The following is a 24,210-nucleotide window of genomic DNA, read 5'->3' as shown; positions in this document are numbered from 1 at the left end:
ATTGTGTAACGAAGTTTACTAAAAAAAAATAAGTTTTCTAATAAAATAGAGGAAAAAATTTACAAAGTAGATCAAACAAATCAGTATAAGGAAAAAGTGTAACTACAATACTGTGGAAATTGTGGAGTAGATAGTGAAATGATGTATGAATAAATGAAATGGTGTATGGATGAATGAAATGATGTACGGATGAATGAAATGATATATGGATGAATGAAAAGAATAAAGGGATTACGAAATAAATTGTTATGAAAGAGAAAGATTTATCAAAAGAAATTGCTGAAAACATTATAAATTTAGAAAATAAAATCCCTGTTCTTCCCAAAACAGGGATGAAGGAAAAGTCTCCAGTAACAGAGACCATATAAAAAAACACTTAAGTGGTTTAGGCGGATGTTATACGCAACTCTGTGCAAGAGAGTCTGATAGTATGTCTAGGCTTATAATGTTTCACGAATCTGTGCGCTAAGTGGCACTCTTATTGCCACTTTAACACGGTAATCCGCTAGGCTTACTTTCGTCATGTCTAATTTCATCTTGTAGAGAAATTTCGAACTACTCTCTTTAGCAAGAAAGGTGACGTACAGAAGACTAGTAAGCCAGAGGAATGTCCCATGTCTCTTCTAGGATCCATTCCAGGGTCCATTACAAAAATCACCTCCATGGCTCATTGAGCTTTTATGAGTTCATATGCAGCCAGAAGAAAGAGACCACGTGTTTGTATCGCAGATCATCCCTGGTAACACATATTTAGTCGTAGACTTTCGTCTATGCGCTGCAAAAAACTTGCCAGTATACCGGTATTATACAGACTGCATTTTGGAGAGTATGCGTCGGAATTATACCAAATATTTCTCCCATCTCTCTTCCATAGGGTATCAAGACGCATTTGTTCCAACCGCACTAAGCATTTCGCTAATACATTTATAGTACGAACAGCCAAGAAGTGGAATAATCTACCAGCGTCATTATTTTCAGCCAATTATAACTTAGGAGTCTTCAAGGCAAGAGTGAATAGGTTTCTTTAGACAAGTATCTAGCAGTCGTATACCTCAACATAGTTTATTATCAGGCGAGACAGAGGTGAAATGCTTCGCCTATAAAGGATAAAATGACACTAAGGTATATAGAGGCATTTATGTTATTTCACGAAAACTACGTAGTTAGACTCAAAGTTCATAAAGTTAAAATATAACGTATATGATTAAAATACTGAATGTCGCGCCTGTGTAAACACCGCAGAGAACAAACAACGATTAGCTAGCGGCAACGAACGTCGCAAAATATTTGAACTCGCGAAATTAATTTTGAATATGTTGCGCCTATGTTAACATATACGTAGGGTGTCTGTCGTTTTTAAACTCAATCCAATAATAAAAAAAAAACAACTTTTTTTCTACATTTTCATACGTTAAACAATGTCTTTTTGTCTGATTCTACAAATCATTGTGTTAATTAATTTAATTAGGATATAATAAGGATTTACTATATAATGTAAAGTAATTAATGTAATGTAAATATAAAATATAATTGGTATAAAGTATAGCTCCGACGTATCACAATTAATTGCTGGTTAAAAATGGCAGTGAACGAGGAATGTCTGTCATGCAATTGACAGCAATTGTTGCGTTGAATTGAGTTCTGAAGTAGTAAATTCCCTACTAAGCAGACCGCGGACATAATAAAGATTAATACGATACAATTCTTCACATTTCATTTGATTTTAATAAAATGTACACCATTTATAAGTATTTTAATTATTTGCGTGCAAGGGCATGACTTTGTTGTGACTACACATGTAAAATGCATTTAATATAATAAAATAAACGTTTTCATTAGAAAAAAAATTAGATTAATTTATTAGAAAAATATGAATTGCCTTTATTATATCGAAAATATAATTAAAAAAGAACAAATTTTGGTTTTACGGTTAACAGTATACATCACTATCTAACAGTACATGTCATATACGTCATTGTATTTGACAGTTGACAATTGATGTATTGAAAAGAAAAAATATATACAAAGCAGAAAGCTGGTCACCCCGAAGAAACGATGCAAGTTAGCATTTTTTTGCAATAAAGAGATAAAAATAGCCATATCAGCGTCCCGGCAAACGCCCTATTCCTCCCCTCGATAAAAATCACAGCCCCCGCCGCGACCCTTGCTCGTAAAATTGACACTTCATATCTTTTTTATTTGCCAACACGCCATTCAGCCTTATCTAATGATGGCGGTATTAAAATGCGTGTTTGTTTCATTAAAAACTCGATGCTTTTATACTTATTGTCAGGAGATAAGCTTTCGTAAATATTTATTATGAATTTTGGGGTTGTTTTTAGGTTGTTTTTTTTTACAGTAAAAAAGAGTCCTCTAAAATAACATACGTAGATTTTAATTCGTTATCGCTATATAATAGTAAAATGTACAAAATAATATGATATATATAAAATGTTTTATTTTTCCAGTATGTCATAATACACATTTTAGGTCGGGTATATTATCCGGATTTAACAGTCTTGTCATAAATAGTATGTAAAAAGTGGTAATTGACAACTCTTTGGCTGTACTCTTCATATGTTGCTAGTCTTGGTGATATTAATAAGTTATATTTTAAAAAGGGAACAAGTTTCTTTTTGTTAAAATTGTAGGGCGCGGTGCGGTAGATTCTTGTTCTTCGATAGCTTCTTGTGCTTCGGTAGTTCGTCGGTTGTATCTTGTTCGTCGATTGCTTCTTGTTCGTCGGTTGCTTCTTGATCTTCAGTTGCTTCTTCCTGCGTTGACCGCACCTCCGCTAGCCCTTATAATGAGCGCGGAGACTCTCAACAGCGCGATGCAGATTTTCGTTGCGTCTACTGTGGCGCCATCTGTCATGTATCTGTTTCACTGCCGCCGCCGCCATGCGATTGACGGTCACATGGGTAAGAGCTTGGTGTTTGAGTGGCGCGCGATATGCACGCCACAAAATGATTGAACCTAATGAAGAAATTCGTTACTTTTAAAATTTTTATTTTCAAAAAGCACAATGTTTCGCAATTGGACCTTCGTAGGTTTATTTTAAGCTGAAGGATCTCATTATAGGAAACCTGAAAATTATTATAGGTTCTATAAAATTAACAATTCCTTATCATGATAAATCTAAGTCATGATTTATCATTATTTCACCCGTAAAACCTCCATTGCTGGACATAGGCCTCCCCATAGACTTCTATTAAAAATGCTTGGAAGCAACCGGAATCCAGAGCCTTAACAAGGTTTTTTGTCCATTTTGTGTGCGCTTTTTACGCTGTCATTTCTGTTCCGTGGTCTCCGTTCCAAAAACCAAAACCAAATCCTCATCTCATCCATAAACTTAACCAGTAATTGCCCACTCCTTTGGGATTGTGCGAAATTAAAAAATATTACAAATAAATGAATTACAATGAACTACGAAATAAAAACATAATATGACATAAATAAATAAAGTAACTAAATATACATTATGTTTTATTCAAAGTCTCTAGATGTGGGAAAGTAAAGGGATAAATTAAAAAATTACTCGGACAATACAAAAAAAAAAAAATTTCATTTTAAACAGAATCGATGTTCTATAAATCAATGTTTTGACGTATCGGTGGCTTTATCCCGACGATTCCTTTTACTTTTTTCTTTCTCAGCGAACTTCTCCGCGAGTTGCTTAAACTCCTTGTCATCTGTCAGCCTCTTTGCTTCTCTCTTACCCCACGTTGTGTTTTCGTAGTACCATTGCAGATATTTATTGTAATCCTAAAAAAAGACGTCTTTTTTTAATTAACATTTTGAATATCCATCATTTTATTGTCGTTTCAGTCAAAGAAGGTTCACTATTGGATAAAGGCCTCTCGTAGAGATTGTAAATAAAACCGGTTAAATATTTGATTGTTAAGAAATTCTTGCAAAAACGCACGAACACTGCGGAACATATTTTGACTCGAAGTCAAATAAAACACACTCGTTTAGACAATTATCAAACAATTTCAATAAATCTTTTCGTATTATAAAGAAATCATAAACATAATTTTTTTTTCTTTGAAAATTAAAATCATTTTTTTGGTTAGTTATAATAATGCTATCATCACTACTTGTCTCAAGTCAATGTCCTAGTGAATAGACTCTGTTATACTAATTAAAAAAATAATAATAATACATAGAAACAGTAAAAAGTTATTTCAGAATGACAGGTGAGGCCAGACTACGTTCACTTCCATGGAGTAACAGACACTGAAATTCTCAGCGCAAAAGCGCTGCGTAGCAGTTTTCATGATGAAATAACAGCGCTCTTGCGTAGCAGTCGCCGTAAAAAAGGATGTGCATCCGGCGTCTTCGTACAACCTTAACTAATGTGTCTGCCCACCTTGTGGGCGAACGCCCTATACTGCACTTGCTGACCCATAATCTCTACTCCAAAATCTTAAGTTTCAAGAGGCCTGCCCACTGTTTTGTCCACTGATTTAAATTTGCTATTTCTCTGGTCTATATAAGTTACTTTGGTTCATATACTCTTGGATGTATTTCGTAAAGAATTGCTTACCATAGCCCTCTGGCCAATGGCTTGTTAAACGACTATAATAGTGATATTTAATTTATCTACCAAGATTTAGTAAAGGTATATTATGGTTAACTGTAGTATACAATACAATGAATTTTAAAAATGTTCAGGTTTGTACATTAAATAGGAACAACATATATAAGAGCACGAGAACGCGTCCGCACTGTACAAACGTCTTATGCAGACTGAAATTTAAAAGCGGTGTAAACTAATCCTTACTACGTTATTTCAGAGACAAGCATTTTCTGGTTCGTTTTGTTGTGAATTGTATGAAATAATTATTGAGGTAATTGTCATGTTATTAGGTTTAAGGTCTGATTTTATTAGTCGATAATTATTTAAACGTTCGATATTAAATAAAACGTTCCTGACGTCACTCCTTCACGCGAACTGCTTGTAGAAACAAACATTAGAAATATCGAGCTGTTCGATTTTATTGTAGATATATATATAACACTATACATGTCAACATCTTTGTTTCATTGCACCAAAACCCAAGGTATTCCATAAACCTATAACCAATCAACCTGTATTGTACTCATAATACGTAAATATGATAATAATAAATACATTAAAAACATAATTATGAATACAACAGTAAATAAAAACATTAAATCAACTTGAATTATAATAATGGTAATATAACGTAATTAAATGCGATCTCCATGGCATGTGTGACAGAAAATCATTCCTTAACGTGTTGTACCAAATATTAAGAAAATAACTTACAACGCAATCCAGGGTTCCGTCTCGTGTCACATGCTGTATCACATCTTCGGCGTTCAAACCTCGTGCAGCTATCCTGGAGCAAAGTGATTAAGTTTTAAGGAGAGAAGTTTTCCTTGTAGTTGAGAGAGCTGATCTTCCTTTAACTCGTTTGCGCATCTTATTTTTTCTGCTTCAAGCGTTTTAGTTAGAGAGGCGATATCGGGTGAATTTAACTGATTGGTGTTGCTACAAGTTTTTATAAAGATCACAGGATTCCTTAACATAGAGGTCTTCTTAAAGTTAAATGAATTTAGAACTATGCAAGAATTTTATTTCCAATAAAATTCCAATAAAAGTGGTAAAGGAATGTTAAATGAAAATCCTTATTAAACGGTTTTATTTAGTTCGATTCGTACGGAATTTGTTTTTTTTGGGTCAAAATTAGAAATTGAAATTTAAGCACCTTCCCGTTGTCAGATTAATCTGAAATTTGGTACACACATTTAATTTAGATGACAATACAATATAATAAGATCAATAACATTATAAATCTAAGATGGCCGCCGATACAAAATGTCGGATTACATATTTTTCCTTAACCCCCTCAATATGGGTATCAAATGAAAGGGCTACACTAGTAAAACACGATGATTATGTCAAAATTTAAAATTCAAGATGGACGCCGTTCCAATATGGCGGACTAGGTACATATTTTTCAACAACCACCACAGTATGGGTATCAAAAAACCGTTTAACTTAAAAGTTTTTTAAATGTATTTATTTTACTTACCGAATAATTGTATCAGGCGTGAGAAAGCTGTCAAGGGATTGCTTGAGGTATCCAAACGGATATCCCTGCAATAGATGCGCGATGCACTGTAGGGTCAAATTGCGGGGCACGATTCGGTTGCTGAAATATTTAAGGTCAAATTCTTTTAACCCGTCGAATGACTATCGACATATCTGTCAGAACTCCCCGTGTGCGTGCGGGTCAAAATGATCTTAAAATTACAGATAAAAATCGCTTGCTTTGAATGTACTACAGACCACAGGATCATAAATAATAGTATTTTATCTATAATTTAAAAAAATCGTTTCTGACACTAAGAGGCGCCATGTTGCGGCACACGAAGAGTAAATGAACTTATTCAGTATTTACTGTGATTTTTATAAGTAAGAAAGGAACTAATATCTAGCTACTTCCGCTATGCAGCAGTAATCGTGCAATTAAGTGCACCGCCCGCCAGCCCCCTGATAAATGCTGATTTTTTGAATCAAACCAGAATCGATTATTCGGAGGTAAGAAGGCGTGGATGGCGTGAGGGTCTCGCAATATCTGCATGTCCAAGGACATCTCCCACGCCCTAGCTGAACAAATGCTATATTAAAAATAATCAGAATTTGTCGCGATGACATCATTTGTTGCCGACGGTGTTGTAGACTAATTTTTTTTTATTACAAGACCTGCAATTCCAAACCAAACAATTACCACCGTTAATTGTGTAGTGTGGTAGTTGTGTAATTCGCATTGTTTACCACTTGCGCATTGTCAGCGGGCTGGCGGGCGGTACACTTTATTGCACGACTACTGCTACATAGCGGAAGTAGCTATATATTAGTCCTTTTCTTACTTGGGATGGACTTCCGCAAAGTAACGCCTGAATCTATTAGATAGGTGATTTTCGTGTTTATGAAGTGACCTTATAGTGGTCAGTCAATTTTAAATAAGGAGGGCGCTACTGGATTTTGAGTTCTTAAGTTTTAATTACGTATTACGTTTACGAATTTACTTTTTTTAAAGCAGTAGCTATTCAATTGTTTTTTGTAACTCGCTTGTCTATTTATCCACCTATTTGAAGTTTTCCAATTTTAAATTGGTAAGGAACTTATGAAAGTTTGATTACAACAGCCATTATTGTAGAAAATTAGACAAATTTACTGAGACATTGAATTTTATGTGAATTCACTATGATTTACTTGTTTATCTATAAACCTAGTTGGGTCCTGCCAATTCTATACTGGGAGAGCACTTCTGGACGCTGAATCCCAATATTTAATCTTATTTTATGTATATCTGTATGACCGTTATTTTTTCATTGGGTTTGTTAAGTAGATTTAATTCGTCAATCATAGATGGCGCTAAAAGTCGATTGAACTGCGGTTATGAAATGTTTTGTCTTGTAGCATACACAGTGGGATTTTTATCGACATTATTATTCGAGATCGACAGCTGGCTTTATTTACATATCAGTATAGATATCCAATGTGCACTGGTATTTAAAATTCGGCAAATTTATCGTGACTAATTTGGTTACCTACACCTGGTTGCGGTCTACCGTATAAATCAATAACTTTATGCGTATACGCATATTAACTAAAAGTACATCGCAAGGACATTGAAAGACGAATGTAAAGTATCAATTACTTGATAATCCAGTTCCTAAGGATTAATGAAACTGTAGAATATGTTGTGTTTGGCAGCAATATCACCTCCGGAAATTTCTTCAATAGCTTGGCAGATTTTGTCAGCCACGGTTCTTGGCAGCTTCCTAGAAATATTTACATATTACATGGTCTAGATCGGTAGTTCATAAAGTGATCAATGTGGACCCTCACCATCCCTGGAAACCTTTAAGGAGTTCTTGGAAAATCAAAACTACTTCGGTGTTCTTGAGTGCCAATTCAATGATATTGCATGAGATTTAACAGCTCGAGCCGAGGTCACTAAGGAAGCCTTTTCACGGGAGTTACGTAAACTAGGTTTGGGTTTATTGCCTTTGGTACTGTGCTCCTTCAAGCCAGCGGAAACAGAGAGTAGGAGAGAGGAGAGTAATCCGAGGCGATACATAAATATATTGTGGAACTCATGCTGGGTCCGGCAGGTCTTGAGGTAGTAATAACGCGAAACCTGAAGTAGAAGTGTTTGATATCGACGGAAGTAAACAATTTTATTTTTGTGGAAATCCCCTTTTCGATGCGTCGCTGACGAAGACGTAATGATGTTGTCATAATACCGATGTAAATAAAGAGTTACATTTCTGTGGAATTCCCCGTTTCGTACTCTGATATTGATACTGCTAGGATAGTATACTTTAGTTATTTTAACAGCGTTATATTTAAAATATATTTGTTATGTAAAAATGAGCCAACCGAGTAATCAACGGCTTAGGGCCATCTTAAAATAAACGGTTCAAAGAAGTCAATATTCTTATAGCAGCCTCGCAATAATAAATATTCATAATATATTCACACATATATATATATATATATTGCAAGGGGTTCCAAAGTGTTAATATTTTTACACACCTATGACAGTAATCAAGTCATTTTTCCGAATTTTCTTCAAAAGATTCGTCACAAAATATTTAACGCAAATGTCTAAAGTATTTTTATTCCCTTCTGGCGGCACCTGAAATAATAATAAAAATTGTCTAATAAACTACGAACGTAATAAATTTAATTGTCAAATATCATTAAGGCATTTTTTTTTGTAGCAACACTTGAAGCTTGGTTTAAACATAAAGTAATTAATACGCATGTATCAACCACCACCATAGTTTATACGAAGAGAAAAAAATTATGTCGTTAAGAAACGACGTACTTCTAGAAACGTCTAGAATATTAGCAGTTGTCATACTTTAAGCCATATTTGTCCAAATGTTAACCCGCAAGTCTCTGTCGCCGCCACAATTTTAGGGACGGATTTCAAATGACAAATAGTGCAATAGAATACCAAATTGACAAATCGCCACAAGGAACCACTTACACCATAATCCGCGCTATTGTATACCCCTTCATGATATGATTGCGGGAGTTTATAAATAGCTATGTAATTTTATCAACGAAGCAATTTCAAAATAGCGTTATGTACAATGTGTCGAAGGAGGAAAGCATTTTTTTATATCATGTTCTCTTTACCCTGTTTGGGACAGAAACGTCACATTATCGGTAAAATATTAGGAGGACCGGAAAGTAAAGTCGCTTTAAGTGAAATTCACACGACTACGTTTGTAACAAGTTTTTGTTTCTAATCAACAATATATTCATCTTCGTTATCAACAACCTTTTGTCATCTAGTGTATAAATCAATGCCGGAGCGATAAAAATCTAGCGGTTTTTCTGTAAAATATGTCGACAGGGACGACATTACTTTCCGGTTCCCCGTCGTCATTCTCCTTTCATTCTTCACAATTTCTTATATACTTTCCTTCTGTCCTTCACATTATCTTTCTTTTCTTTTGTTTCATATCATCTTTCTCATATCCCCTACCTTCTATCTTTCTCATTCCTGGATTACAAATTATTACAGTATCATAGTTTATTTGACTCGTATGCAACTTCTATTTACACTATATTTTATATTTATTAATACCTTATTAACTGTTTTTCTTTCTAGGCATACAGTAGTCTTTATTCGACCGTTTTGTTCTATACCTGAGTCTTATTTTTGTTTATTGTACATCATGGTTGCACAGACTTATTAAGACTAGGGGCCACTCGGGCAAATCATGAGCTGATGGCGGGCCGGCCGCCAGAAGTATTGGTAATTAAAGACAATAAACAATTGATAATAATTAGAATTCAATATTTTTCGAATGTACGAGAGTATTATTTTTACTGTCGTCGGTCCGGGGTTTGTGCATCCATGTTGTACATCGTATCTCATTTCTATAGAACTCTAGTAAGACAGGACGATATCGTGGCCTACGATGAAGGCAACATTTTCATCCTCTTGTCTCCTACTCATTGAAACTAGCATTTACAGATCCGTCACGACTTGTGTGTAAGAATTGTGAATGTGAATAATAAATAAAAATTGTAATAAACAGGCATGCAATGTACAAGAAGTAAGAAGTAATGAAGTAAGCAAAATGTTTCTTAGATATAAAGACTCTGCTGGTAGGCGGTAGAAACTCAGATGGCGACTTTAAAAAAAGGATGGTGAATGAGAGAAAAAGAACAAAAGAATATATAGTGAGTAAAAGAAGATGTAGTAAGAGAAATCGTGAAAGATGAGAGAGGAGAATGAAAAAGAAATAGTATCAATGTGACAATTATTGTTACATTGATACTATTTCTTTTAATTCAATGTAAAATGTATTGCTATATAAAGTCCCTGTACCAAATACGATAAGGTAGACGAGAGAACTTCAAAAAAGGGATCTATACCTAAAAAATCGTTACGTATAAAACAGCCATGTGGATTAATGTCATTTAGAATAGAGATCATTACTATCTAAAGTTTTTAGACGTAAACTTTAATAGAAACGATGTTAAATTTATAACTTATTAAATTGAAAAGTTATAAAAGTAAATAAAATTTTAAATACCTTTTTACAAAATAATATGTGCAGACATTTGATGTGAATGACAGAAGGTTGGATCGCTCTAGAGCACGTGATCACAGACTGAACTATCTTGTTGAGATACGTCGAAGTCAACTGTTCCTTCGGAATGTTCCATGGATCCAATTCGAACAAGATAGCGCCTTAAAATTGCTCATCTATTTATTTGCAGTTTTAAAAATTCGGAATAATCTACAATTAACAAGTGTTCTATTGTTCCTATTGATATTTACGAAATCATTCAAAATTTATCATAATAAATTGGTAGTACATACTAAACCAAAACAATCTATTTGTGACGACGCGTCTAGGGGATTTTTGAACGATTTTTTTAGTCTAATATTTTTTATAAGTAAAGTTTTTTAGATTATTAATAAGTGTTATTTTACTTGCGGCACATAAAACAATTTTAAAATTTAATTGGCCCCTTGATTAAAAAAGGTTGCATACCCCTGGTATAAAACGCAAAGTCAATTTGTACAATTGTTTTTATGTATCGTAATCCTTGTCGAACTTATCAAAATGTTTGTACATCTCGGATGATATTATAGTAGGCCCTGTTGAATGAATATCTACACCTGTACAAGGATAAGTTAATATATATCGGCCGGGAAGGCTATATAGGCTTAAGTTAGCCAAGTCATTCACTTACGCTAATTTTGGTGCTGTAACTTAAAATAAATGTAAATATGAGTAACATCGTTGTCATCGTTACAGCCTATAGATGCCCTAGGCCTCCCCCAAAGATATCTATGGGACATATACCATAATAGCCCTACAAGGGTGGCAGGCTCTCAGTGTGGTATTATGGTACTCGGAGAACTCTGCTGCTCTTCCTTTGGAAACTTGTTTTTGAGTTGTGGCAATTCTACGTAATTAATATAAGAATGTATCCCAGGAATTGAACTGGCGACCTAATATTGAAAGCCTCTGTCCTCTTTCGCCGTGTTACCACTGCTTGAAGAGTACATAAATAATTATTATTGAATAAAAGATAGATATACCATTTATTGATGCCATAACATGAACTAGTGTCGACTTCCCACCGCTGGGCGGTCCGACTAGTAGAATGCGTCTTGCACCGCGAACCGCCTCGATGCATCTTTCCCACCAGAGGAACCTCACATCACCGCCAAGAGGTTGTGTTGGTCTAAGACAACAACATTATAATTTCAGATATACGATTTCCACTCAAAATCAAAACATTCTTCACTTTCAAATCAAAACATTCTTCACATTCAAATTGTCGCCATTTATGTCCCTGCAGGAAGTTGCGGTTCGAAAAGCAGTTCTGCTGAAGCTGGCGAGAAACTCAACAGTTGCTCTTTACAAATATAGTTTCATGAAGAGTCCGCGACAATAATTAGCTTCCTGAATGAGCGTCGATAACATATAATTCGACGCATTAACAACCTCTCAACGCATTAACCTCTTAAATATATCGTATAAACAGTACTAATATTTTTTCTTACCGCAGAGCACATCGCAGATCCTCTCCAACCAAATTGAAGTCCCCGTAAAAGTCTTCCAGTTTCATTCGAGTGGTCTCCTTTATAAATCCGGCAAAAGCTAAATCCTAAACACAATTATATACGTCAGAATTTATATCATGCTTACAGATTTAGATTTCCGTTTTAAAGTACCTCCATTTTATTTTGAATACTTTGCGATATCGTTGATTTGAGCCTTCGTTTTCTTTTTGGGACTCTTTCTTTAATATTCATTTCTTCAGGCATCTTTTCATTATTTTTATTGTAATCTATCTGTAAAGCTTTCTTAAGTATCCTTAACTCTTCTCTGATTTTATTTAAATTATAATCATGAAAAAGAGAAATTAAAAAAATATTCACTTCAGTATTAAGTTTTGATACAATAAGTTTAAAGTTATAAAACCACTTTTTAAGCAAAATTTGTTGTTAGTATTATGAGATGTCGTTTTTCTGTTAAGTTTTCTGAGAACCTATCATTACACGTAAATGATAGAATTCTTAAATATTTTGTACAAATGTTCACAGGGCACGAGGGAATTTCAGAGTACCTCCAAAGGTTCAAACTCATGTAGAGTTCTCCGTGCATCTATAATTCAGGTGCGAACCTGCAGAATACCAGTCACGGTTAGCAGAGAGAATAGAGAAGGTGAACATGGACTCTTTGGTGAGTAAGGAGGAGTGTTGTCCTCACTTTTTGGATTTACGAAAAGGTAACAGGGAAAAAAATAGAATGCAGTAAGTAAATATAATAAGAAGAAGGATAATGAAAATAGTAAACAGGAGTGTTAACTAGCTGTGATATTAGAAATATAATTAAGAGCAATATTGTGAATTTTCAGTAGTAAAGTAACTATTTCTGTTGTTTAACTTAGTCGAGTTGGGGACTCTATGTCTGAGCTAGTACTCTGGTGAGCAGTAATTCCCCCGGAGCCTGATCCAGAACTGCCTTCATTACCATCCGATGTCCCTCTCGATGTTCATTTGTTTTTCTTGGAGAGGACATCGAATGTTTACACTGTCCTCCAGAAAGCTTATACGTCAAAAATTCTAAGAGATAGATTTTATCTCTTGCTTAGATTTGCATATTCATCAGCAATAAGCTTTCTGCTATTATAACTATATAGATAGTAAGTGAAAAAGAATAAAAATAAATAAATTGTTAAACAAATAATAGAAATAGAAAACGTAATAATTGTAGAACTATGGAGGGAGAGCGAAGAAAATGAGGCGATGTATCTAAGGTAAGCATTGAAAGGAATAGAAAATAAGAAATGTGAAAGAAATTAGAGGAAGTAATGAAAAACATTGAGAAGGACGAAAGATGAAGTAAGAAAAGGACCAATATTTAGCCACTAATCGATGTTACATAACTCCTGAAGATGCCCCGTGAAGGGATGAAACACGTGTTGAGTGGTTTAATGGTGGCTGTTGTGTAATTCGCATAATTTGCCGCATTCGCATTTATCAGCGGGCTGGTGGGCGGTGCACTTTGTTGCATGACTACCACTTTTCTTACTTAAGATGAACTTCCGCAAGGTAACGCCTGATTCCATTAAATAGACGAAAGATGAGTTTGAAAATTTATTAAAATTATTTGAAAAATTATAACTTAAATAGAGGTATTTAATCCACCCACAACAGGTGTTGCCAATTGTTGCGGTTATAGTATATCCCCCATAGATATTTTTGAGAAAGGCATATGTCTTGCAGCGAGCGTCTATGAGCTGAAACTATGACGAACTTGGTATTCAAAAAATTGTTTAAATGTGTTATTGTTTATGAAAGGTACGTAATATATATAAATTAAAGGACTCTGTTACATAAAAAAACGTTGTGTCTTTAGACATTGGTTTATCAGCAAAATTCCGATAATACATCAACGTGAAACTATATTTTATACTAACCTCATATCATCGTCCGCCATTTTTATTATTTCCATTTTAGTATTCATGTACGCATTGTTTTCGTTTATTTCCCTAACAAATCCCTCTTTTACATTCACAGTTTTTTGTGTATCTAAATCTTTCCAATCCCTACGATAGTTGACGATTGCCTTTGAAATTGAAATAATTGTTTTAAGTATGATTTAAGTTATTATCATTGGAACAGAAGTAATACTTTAGAAGTTATGCTTTTTTTATTTTAATAATATTCTATGCCCATTTTCTTATCAGGACTAGGGATATATACCCTCCTACTTTCACCCTTCCTCTCTCATCCTTTATATTTTCTATTATTCAGCATTCATCCAAATTACAATTACATCGCCTCCCATCCCTCGCCACACTTCTTGTTACTCGTTTTGTTAACCTAAGCCGGTCACCCAACACCACAAGAAAGTGTGGAGGCTTTGTTCCTCTTCCAAAAGGGAAGGCATGCTACCGCAAGCAGTACTCCGGCCCATTTTCATATCACAAGCCACTTTAAGCCCTCCATATATGGGACAGCATGTAATTGCGTGCACAGTCTGGTCCAGCGCTGGGACACAGACACACGAGGAACTTCCTTTGATCTTAAATCTATATAGGTACTTTGAGAAGAAGTTGAACGTCTAAATAAGAGGCCAACTTATCAAAAATATTATTTAGCCAAGATTATTCAAGAACAAGATGACAGGTCGTGGGAGATATGTAACTTGTCTGTTTATATTTCTACTGGGCAAATTGTATACGGAGCCATATTTATTTACACTTTATTGTCCACCAAAACTTTATAACTATAAGGAAATGTAACAAAATAACATTGATAATGCCTAAAAAAGGAACAGTTTATTTAGAGGTACAAGAGGCGGCGTTATCTCCCGATGCGATCTCTACCAGACAAAGTTTGAATGGAAATGAGAGACAAGAAGGAGAAGTCAGTTTAGGCAGTACAAGTACACATTACTAGAGCCGTAATGCTAGAAGATGGTACTAGGTGAGTGTATGGTGAGAAGCGGCACGAAGAAAAAATGAGGTTCTAAAATTTATCGTGAAATAAACAAACATGTCTACTAGTTATATGAAACCGGCGATTGAAATTAAGGCAGCAAACGGCACGGGTGTATCGCGGAAAGCTTATGGCCGGAATGTCCGATAGCTGCGCGTGCGCAAACAAAATGGTCGCGCGTAATTCAGCAGTCAATCAATCTGACGAGTTGAGGGTAGACGGATCTAGAGAAAGAGTTACAAAGTGACTACGTACATTTACAATGTTTTCAGTTTTTTTTGAAGCTGGATAATTAAAGCCGGGATGCATGGTCGGGTTATTCATCATTTTCTTTATTAACTCCTGTTCTTGTTTCAATTTTTTAAGTTCTTCTTTCTTGAGTCTCAATTCTTCTTTCTTAGATTCCATTTTCTCCCATTTTTTCTAAAACATCACATGACATCATCACAGTCTTGCATAACAGTAAAACTAGTTTTACGTGATCATTATTCTCATTGCGTGCGTTTTGTGATCAACGTTCTCCTATGTAACGGATCCTTACCTCATTACATGCCGAAATAATTGAAGATCATATAATTTACTATGTTGGTATAAATGCTCGCATGCAGCTATATCCAACTATTGCGGGACTTACCCACGCCAAGTCTACCGGGTTTTGGTCGCCACTCAAGAATTCGAAATTTAAATTATTGTTGATAAGAGAAGCAACCATTCAGAAAAACTTAATTGTATGAAAACGGTTTTTCTTTCTCGTACTACTAAAGTAAGTAATTATATATATATAATATGTATAATAAAAACTCCAATTCACAGCACAGTTAATACCTTTATTCAACTTTTAATACTGCTATAAGCCAACTAGCATAGTTTCCACTAGACAACTTATTACTTCGATGGTTATTTTATGAACGAGTGACCGAGCTCCCGACTCAATAATCAAAACGCTGTTTCAACCCCACCACTCTTACTCCTTTTGCCGGAAGTTGTTACAAAAGAGTGACGGGGTCGAGTAGTGTTGCCATTTAAGAAAAATAAAACTACCTTTAATAAAATTATTACAAATGCATTCAAAATCGAAAAATTCTTTATTCGAATAGGCTATTTATTATAAGCACTTTCGTCAATCAACATAAAATGTCGGCATTGTTTTCCCCCCCGGCAAGCTACCACCAGCTCGAAAGGCAGTTATGCTGATCCGGCGAGAAACTCAACAGTTGCTCGTTACAAATATAGTTTTATAAAGAGTGCGCGACAATAATTAGCTTCCTAAATGAGCATCAACATTTATTTCCACGCATTAACATCAGTATATCATTTATTACACATTTCATCATCATCATTTCAGCGGTGGGATATCAACTGCTGGAATCTGACTGCTGGGCTCCTCCGTAAATTTTCACTAGGATCGGTGGAAAAACGAAAGTTCTACGAAAATGTAATATAGAAGACTTTGAAGTATAAAAGGAGAAAGTGAATTTGAAATATGAAAATGAAAAAAATAATATTTACTCTAGTTGTAACATCTTTGCTAAGCGGTCCCAAAAAGGGGTGCCATAAAGAATGATCTAGATATTTAACTCAAATACTTGCATTCTCAATACCTGTAATTCTGATTTATTCTTATTTGATTTCTTTTCTTCTAAATAAGCCTCATATTGTTCTTGCCATTCCGATGGAGTGGGTACATTTTCTGTTATGATTAAAGAAGTTCCCCCCTTTTCTTCTTTTGGTATGTCATAGAAGAACTTGACTTCTTCAAACCTATTGACGGTATAGCATCATTAGCATTGTAGTCAGGTGTAGTAGTGTATAAATGTTTGATTTAGCCCATATAGATTTCTGAAAGCCTATTAAAAGTAGCCTGCACTTTTGACTTTAACAAGTTCGTCTATCCACATTGTGGGGTAGGCTGACAAGCCTTCAACAGCTTGACAGTTTAAAAAGGTGAATTTATAGAGCATTAATACGCTCACTATGCGCGCATTTTGCGCTCTATACAAAGTAAATAGTTTCAAAAATCTTAAATGACGTAATAATTATAAAATACGAGTAAGAAAAAACTTTTCAAAATTCGAATTTCTACGCATTTAAAGATTTTCCTTGCATATTTAAGTAAGAAAAAGACCAATATTTAGCCACTTCCGCACATGCAGTGGTAGTCGTGCAACCAAGTGCACCGCCCGCCAACCTGCTGATAAATCCGTATGCGGCAAACAATGCGAATTACACAACCGCCACCGTCAAATCACTCAACACGTGTTTTGTCCTTTCACAGGGCATCTTCAGGAGTTATGTTACACCGATTAGTGCCAAACCCAGAGCCTGCATATTTTGTACTATCATTTGTTATTGGCCTGATGCATTCCAAAATTAAAAAAAATAATGTATCAATTCAGAGTGATCATTTTATACAGGTTGATTTCGAATAGGTGTAAAGCTCTTTTGCTGACAAATAAGCTATAAATTCACCCCTTTAAGGTTGTATACCTGTTAACAATTATCCTGTATAAACTGTGAAATAATATAAAAATGCAAAATATATATTTACCATTTTCTTAACCAATCTCTTATAAAGTCTCTGTAATCTTCTTGTATTTTATCTTTTATTTTTTTTGAACATTTCCCTTCCGATTCGTCATAATGTGATTTACATTCTTTATTGTATTCTATTTGTTTGTTATTAATTTGTTCCTTTAACTGTAAGATTTTTTATTTAAAATTAATATTATAAACAAATATTAGAACACATTTGCAATACATGCTGATAGATTCTTATTTGTTATATTTATGCATTACATATTACATTATGTTTATTTATTGTGTATTTAGAAAATATATATAGCATATATCTGTAATATATTTCATTATAAATTCAACAATTTAGTTTTTAAGGAAACGTTAGTTTTAATAACTTTCAATTTACGTTAATAATTTGTTATTAATGTCAGGGTCGCCTGAAGCTTCCTTTATCTTATTCTCTGGAATAAAAAACTCTGGTTTTCTTTCTGTGGTAGACTTTGATCATGAATAACCCGAAAAGTTCATGACGTCATCACTTCCAATTTGGACCGATCTACCTCTTAGTTTTTTCTTGTAAAAAGTAATCAAAGTTTATTATAAATATTTTATGGAATCAGGCGTTATTTTGCGGAAGTCCATCTTAAGTCCAGATTCAGAAGTTTGACTCTGTTTGGCATTAATCGGTGCATTATTACTCCTGAGCATGCCTCATGGAGGAGTGTAACACGTGTTGAATGATTTAACGGTGGCAGTTGTGTAATATGCATTGTTTGCTGCATGCGCATTTATCAGCGGGCTGGCAGGCGGTGCACTTTGTTGCACGACTACCAATGCATGTGCGGAAGTGGCTAAATATTTGTCCTTTTCTTACTTATTATAATTTGTAACAATCTATTGCAACTTTGCATATGCCCGTCCACTTTCACTTTAATTTAAATACAATTTTAACAATATCTTTGGTTTTGTTTCTTTTATATTTTATATGAAATTTTTATAAACATATTATAATATATCAATAGGTGGATCAATTACATGTTCAAAGTAATAGGAAGTAGCTGGATGTATGGTAGAAGCCTGTGTATTTTTATAACAAGATTAGTTTCCATTTCGGCGACTTGTTTTACTTCTTATTATTTCAGGCTACTGCAAGGTGTAAGCCTTCACCAAAGATCGCGTTGTTAATAGTAATGATCATTATATTTATAATTAGTTTAGATGCTACTTTTTATTTCTTCCTATTAATTTCTTTCTCTTTTACGATAAAAAATAAAATTTCAATACATCTTTAATGAAATGGGCATATACATTCGCTTTTGAACCGTCGATTATTTTAGCATAAGCAGTAAGCTAGAACCAGCATAGAACGCTCTTTTGAGCCGGCAAGAAACTCAACAGTTGCTCTTTAAATGAAATTTAATAATTTTATTTCATATACACATTATAATATCAACCATGTAAATGAGTTGTTGAACCATGTTCCATACATCTCGAATAGATTAATACTCATTAATGCTATGATAAGATTTATTTAATAATATACTTTTAATTTTAGATTTAAAACACTACGATATTCACAATTTCAATATACATCTACATCGTTTTAGTTTGTAAAAAAAAATAATTTAAATAAGTAAATAATTATATACCTTTTCATATTTTTGTTTTTCAACTGAAAAAGGCTTGAAACTTAAATTGATGCCTAAAATTTCGTCAACTCTGTCTTGATAGATATGGCGTCTCTTTATTTCGAAATATCTCCTGTCAAATTAGAATATAATGATAAATCTATATTATAACAGACTGAATATTGTAAATGATGGAATGGATGCCATGTAACAACCTTATAATTCATCAAATGGGCAGGACCAGAAGAATTTATATTGTGTATAATGCGTATCTTCTACAAATGTATATACAACAATATTACCTGAAAATTGTTTTTATCATTTTCGCCGCTCTTTCTCTTGTTTCTACTCCTGCCTGCGGTTTTAAAGTTCCTTTCAATTCTTTCTCCCACGTTTCTCTTTTTAATTGCCTCTTCGTTTTCCAACGTATAACTTGGCTTCAACCAAAAGAATTTAAATCATTCAATGAAAAACTATATATAGTCATTTATATATATTATATCCTCCTACTTAGGTATATGTATATAAGTATCTTTTAATGTAATTATAATGATTAAGTTCACGGACCCCTCCGTTCCGTGAACTCACTTCCGATGAAGCTGTAAGAGCCGCAAGGCTAACAGCACCAACATCATACGAGACAATACAATACAATTATAATGAGTATAATATTTATATAAATACCATATGTTTGTATAATTAATTAACTTTTTATAACATTTGGTCACTTATTCACTATCTCTGCAATACGTTAGGTGGACTGGTAGAAAATGCCTGAAGGCATAATGTCAACCTTTATAAAATTTGTGAAAGGGGTTAATAAAGAAATTAACAAATAATGTAAGGAAAGTACGAAAAGGACCAATATTTAGCCACTTCCGCACATGCAGTGGTAGTCGTGCAACAAAGTGCACCGCCCGCCAGCCCGCTGATAAATGTACATGCGGCAAACAATGCGAATCACACATCCGCCACCGCCAAATTACTCAACACGTGTTTCACCCTTCCACGAGGCATCTTCAGGAGTTATGTTACACCGATTAGTGCCAAACACAGAGTGAGCTCAGTCCGTTGCCGCTTGTTATTTATATGCCTGGGCACGAGTTGCACGCCTACCACTGCATGTGCGGAAGTAGCTAAATATTGGTCATTTTCTTACTTAGGATGGACTTCCGCAAGGTATGGCCTGGTTCCATTAAATAAAAAGTAAGGAAAACTTGCATATTAAGAGATCAGATGATTTTCATCATCATTTGTCATCGAATGAACACTGTTGGACATAGGGTTCTCTAATAAATTTCCAATAAAACCGGTAGAGAGCACATTCCGTCCACCTATTCCAACGCCTTTAACCAGGTCATCTGTCTCATTGTGTCATCTTCTACGACGCGCTTGGCGGTTCGTAGTAAATACTCCAGAACCAGGTCCAGTAGCTGCCTATTTATCTATCTGACTTGAACACTAATAAACACTAACTTTATGTACTATTACTAAAGTGATAAAAAAACTACAAATTATAACAGAAAGCAATAACACAGATGTAACAAAAATATATTAATACACAATGTGTGGGTTCGTGTGTGTGTACGCTTATGTCTGTTTTTGTATATATCTCTCTTTCACTCTCTGTGCATGTCTCTCACTCTCTGTGTCTGTATGTCTCTCTCTCCTTCACTCTCCATCTACGCGCGCGCGTTTTTGTGTGTGTGTTGTGTCTCTCTCTGTGGGCATCTCTCTCGCTTTCTGTCTTTTTCTGTATATCTCTGGGTGGGTGAGTTTCTGTATGTGTGAACATATATCTCTCTGCGGGCGCCCGTGTATCTCTTTCTTTGTCCCTCTCACTCTATTTGGGCGTATGTAAGTTCGTGTCTCTCTCTCTCTCTTTCTGTGTATCTGTGGCTGTATATCTCTCTCTCACTTCCTCTATCTCTCAGTGTATGAAAGTTTGTGCCTTCGTATGTCTATGAGTGAGTTTCTGTGTCTACAACATACCGTGAGCGTTCATGTGCTTGTATCAATTTGATCATTTCCATTCGTTTAAGACTTTCCTCTGATATTTTGACGTCTATATCAGACTCATCTTTCACTAATTCATCGTCTTCCTCATCACTGTCCCAACAGCTCAAGTCTATTTTTTTAATGAGAGAATTCGTTTCTTCTTCGGCGACTAAAAACCATTTATTCGTATATTTGTTGACCAAAAAAAAATATTAGTTATTGTAAATAAAATGCTGAAGTAATTAATTGAACATAACATTTTAAAATCAAGAAAAATACGATTCAAAATTTTGTGTTTTGCTCAAATAATGTTTTAATTATTAGCATATTTAAATGTGTTTGTATTATACATATATCTTTAAGTCGCTATGGTTATCTTTTATAAATTGCCTCGAGTGATAAGAGCGCCTATTATACTTTTGTATTTAATTATAATAAATCCATGTAATTCTTTTTTTTTTCGTGTACAGTTAAATTGAATAAATATATTATAATGTTTTAACTAAAACATTAAACCTGAAGTACTCTGTCTGTTTAAACATGATGTACATCTTTCCAAAAATTACAAAATAAATCACTTCATCAATTTCAAACACTTTATATAAGTATAATTTGTGGTTTCAGCCCATAGACTGCAACTGCAAGGGATAAGTTTTACCACTTTCTTTTCACACAGGTACATAATTACTTAACTTAATTGCAACGCTTGGCAGGAAGGTTTGTGATCATAGTGTGGTATTATGGTACGCAGAGGACGTCACTGTCCATCTTCTAGAAACTTATTTGTTAGCAATGACAATCCCACATAATTATATTTTATTTTATTCTATTTTATTCGGAAAACAAACAGTGTCTTATAACTACGAATAAAAACCTAAATAAAAACTATACACCAATTACATGTTTTCGCACATTGATACATAAACATAAAAAACGCAGAAAGTAAAAAACAATAAAAAATACATTATTGCCTTTAAGTTGAGCTAATACACTAAAGTTAATATGAAGCTATCATCACGCTCCAGAACTGTAAAATCACGCCTTCGATAAAGTTTGTTTAAAATTATGCGTGTTAGAGACAAACAAATCTAGTTCGGGGTACCGAGCTAGTTTGTTCATCTCTCTCGCTGATCTTATAAAAAAGGAATTTTGTCTGTAATTTGATGTACATTTGGGAATGTTAAGATACATAGGCTGTCTAATTGTCCTAATTGGAACAACTAAGTGAACATGAGTTAGCAAGTGTGGAGTATCTACTAAACTCTGTGCAATATTCACTAGAAAAACAATGAATTAATGCACAAAGCACACTTTGTAGTATACAAGATTGTAGCAAGTACAGTGCCCTACTATATAAGTACCTTATCTTAATTAGAATTTATCTAAAAGACAACTCATACCTTTACAAGAAAACAATTCAATTTTTTCACGAGTCCGCTGCATTACGTCGTCAATGATCGCTTGCATTCGCACAGACCTCACGATTTTTCCAGGCAAGTCTCTCGGGTAAGTGTTATCGAATGTTAGAATATGTTGTACCAGTCCATTAGCGAAATATTGGTGGTAATATCCTTCTAGTTTTCGTAATTGGTGTTTCAATTCCAGGATCCTTGGACAAAGTTAAAACGTTTAGTTATGTTATGTTTTTGATGACACTTTTTATGGGTCCTCGTATTCCTTCTGTCTTTTGTGGGACAGGGATGTTACAAATTCGAGTAAAATACGTTTTTCAATTTTTATTCTATATTCTCTTTCGTCCTTCGGAACCGACCCCAAATAAAGGGAAAAGGGAAGGAAGAAGAATTCTCTTTCGTCCTTCTCATTATCTTCTATTCATTCCTTTTACGTTTCACATGATCTATCATTCCTCGCTTGCAGATCTTCTTTCTTGCATCTCCTTCGTTCATTCATCTATCCTTAGATCACAGTTTTTAAAATTATCACAGATTTTATCCTGTGCATAAAATAAAGCATATATTATTTTAATTTATTTTCTTAACCTCTCCAAGTCTTACCCATTTTTCTACTTCATAGTCTGGTTTCCTTTTATTGCATCTGAAAGACCTTCCTTTCTCCACCTTTTTCCCTAACTCAACCTGAGTAATGTTTTGTTAGTACAAGCTACATCGATGTCTACAAGTTCGAATTATAGGCTACTACTTCATTAATTTTGAATTTTACATAATTCAAGTGAGAAACAGTTGAAATTAGAATCAGTTACAGTAAGAATCAGTAACAAAGATAATAATTAAAAACGAACCTTGCAGTAATTGCGTTGACAATGACCTGCATGTACTCTGTCTTCTGCACCTGAAGGTTCTGTTGCAGGCAGTCGAGGCTGTCGTTGTAAAGTGCCATGTACTTTGCCGAGATGCTACACAAGCGATATGCCGCCTCGCATGATGTTTGGTCGTGAATTTTTTGGTCCTAAAAGTACTTGAACCATTAACAAGTAACCTTTTCTTATATAGTAAACTAAAAGACATATTTCTTAAAATTTAATATATGGTCTATATATAATATTTCATCATCATTTAAGCCTCGGAACATCATCTGCTGAACATAAGCCGGCCTGTGATAAGCGTTCATCAGTCGTCTGTGCAACTCATAGGTTAACCCAATGTTATTATTTACCTGAAATTCAAGATCGAGTTTAACATGCATTTCTAGTTCTGCTAAAACTTGTTGCCATTTGTAAAAGTAATATTCCGACATTTTAACTAAAATTTACAAATAAACAATCATTCAAGTCAATACATCTACAATCGGGATGGTTACGTTATTTTGCAATGACGATTTTTTTGTTCGCTTTGACTCTAAAAATCCTATACACAGTAATAGGAATTAATATGAAAAGTTGCCAGTTTATCAGTATTCTACAGGCTGTATTTTAAAGAGTGTGCGTCGAAAATACACCAAAAAACTCCCCCATCTCGTTTCTTCCATCTGACAATAAGATACACGGATTCACGACATCTGTACACAGTTGAAATTCCTACATGCACTAAGTGTTTCGCTAATACAATTGT

At 34.3% G+C, this 24,210-nt stretch overlaps 1 protein-coding gene across 1 annotated transcript; it reads right to left on the bottom strand.

The window, feature by feature from the left end:
* Positions 1-3,594: 3,594 nt before the first annotated feature.
* LOC137931799 (dynein regulatory complex protein 11-like) lies at positions 3,595-23,896 on the bottom strand. The gene is made up of 19 exons (XM_068775310.1): positions 23,816-23,896; positions 23,442-23,608; positions 22,582-22,790; positions 21,176-21,350; positions 19,486-19,620; positions 19,205-19,316; positions 17,587-17,735; positions 16,640-16,799; positions 15,294-15,461; positions 14,015-14,163; positions 12,264-12,417; positions 12,093-12,196; positions 11,625-11,770; positions 10,606-10,763; positions 8,582-8,684; positions 7,701-7,824; positions 6,066-6,185; positions 5,297-5,369; positions 3,595-3,765 (listed from the first exon to the last, which is right to left on the bottom strand). Exons 1-19 carry the CDS (start codon positions 23,894-23,896, stop codon positions 3,595-3,597), a joined length of 2,658 nt encoding a protein of 885 aa, XP_068631411.1.
* Positions 23,897-24,210: the final 314 nt, after the last annotated feature.

The sequence above is a fragment of the Battus philenor genome, unplaced genomic scaffold (assembly GCF_028537555.1).
Source record: "Battus philenor isolate CCGP_79_NKW_IND1 unplaced genomic scaffold, ilBatPhil1.0.hap1 SCAF_8, whole genome shotgun sequence".
Taxonomy (NCBI): Eukaryota; Metazoa; Arthropoda; class Insecta; order Lepidoptera; family Papilionidae; genus Battus; species Battus philenor.
The sequence above is the reverse complement of the archived record's forward strand: the minus strand, read 5'-3'. Positions and strand labels throughout refer to the sequence as shown.

Bases quoted from the DNA above. Each gene is read 5' to 3' on its own strand.
- LOC137931799 (XM_068775310.1), bottom strand. From the start codon at position 23,896: ATGTCGGAATATTACTTTTACAAATGGCAACAAGTTTTAGCAGAACTA. The intron at 22,791-23,441 runs GTTCGTTTTTAA...ACTTTGTCCAAG, and splicing joins GTCAACGCAATTACTGCAAG to GATCCTGGAATTGAAACACC. The intron at 16,800-17,586 runs GTAAATATATAT...TACCGTCAATAG, and splicing joins AGAGATTGGTTAAGAAAATG to GTTTGAAGAAGTCAAGTTCT.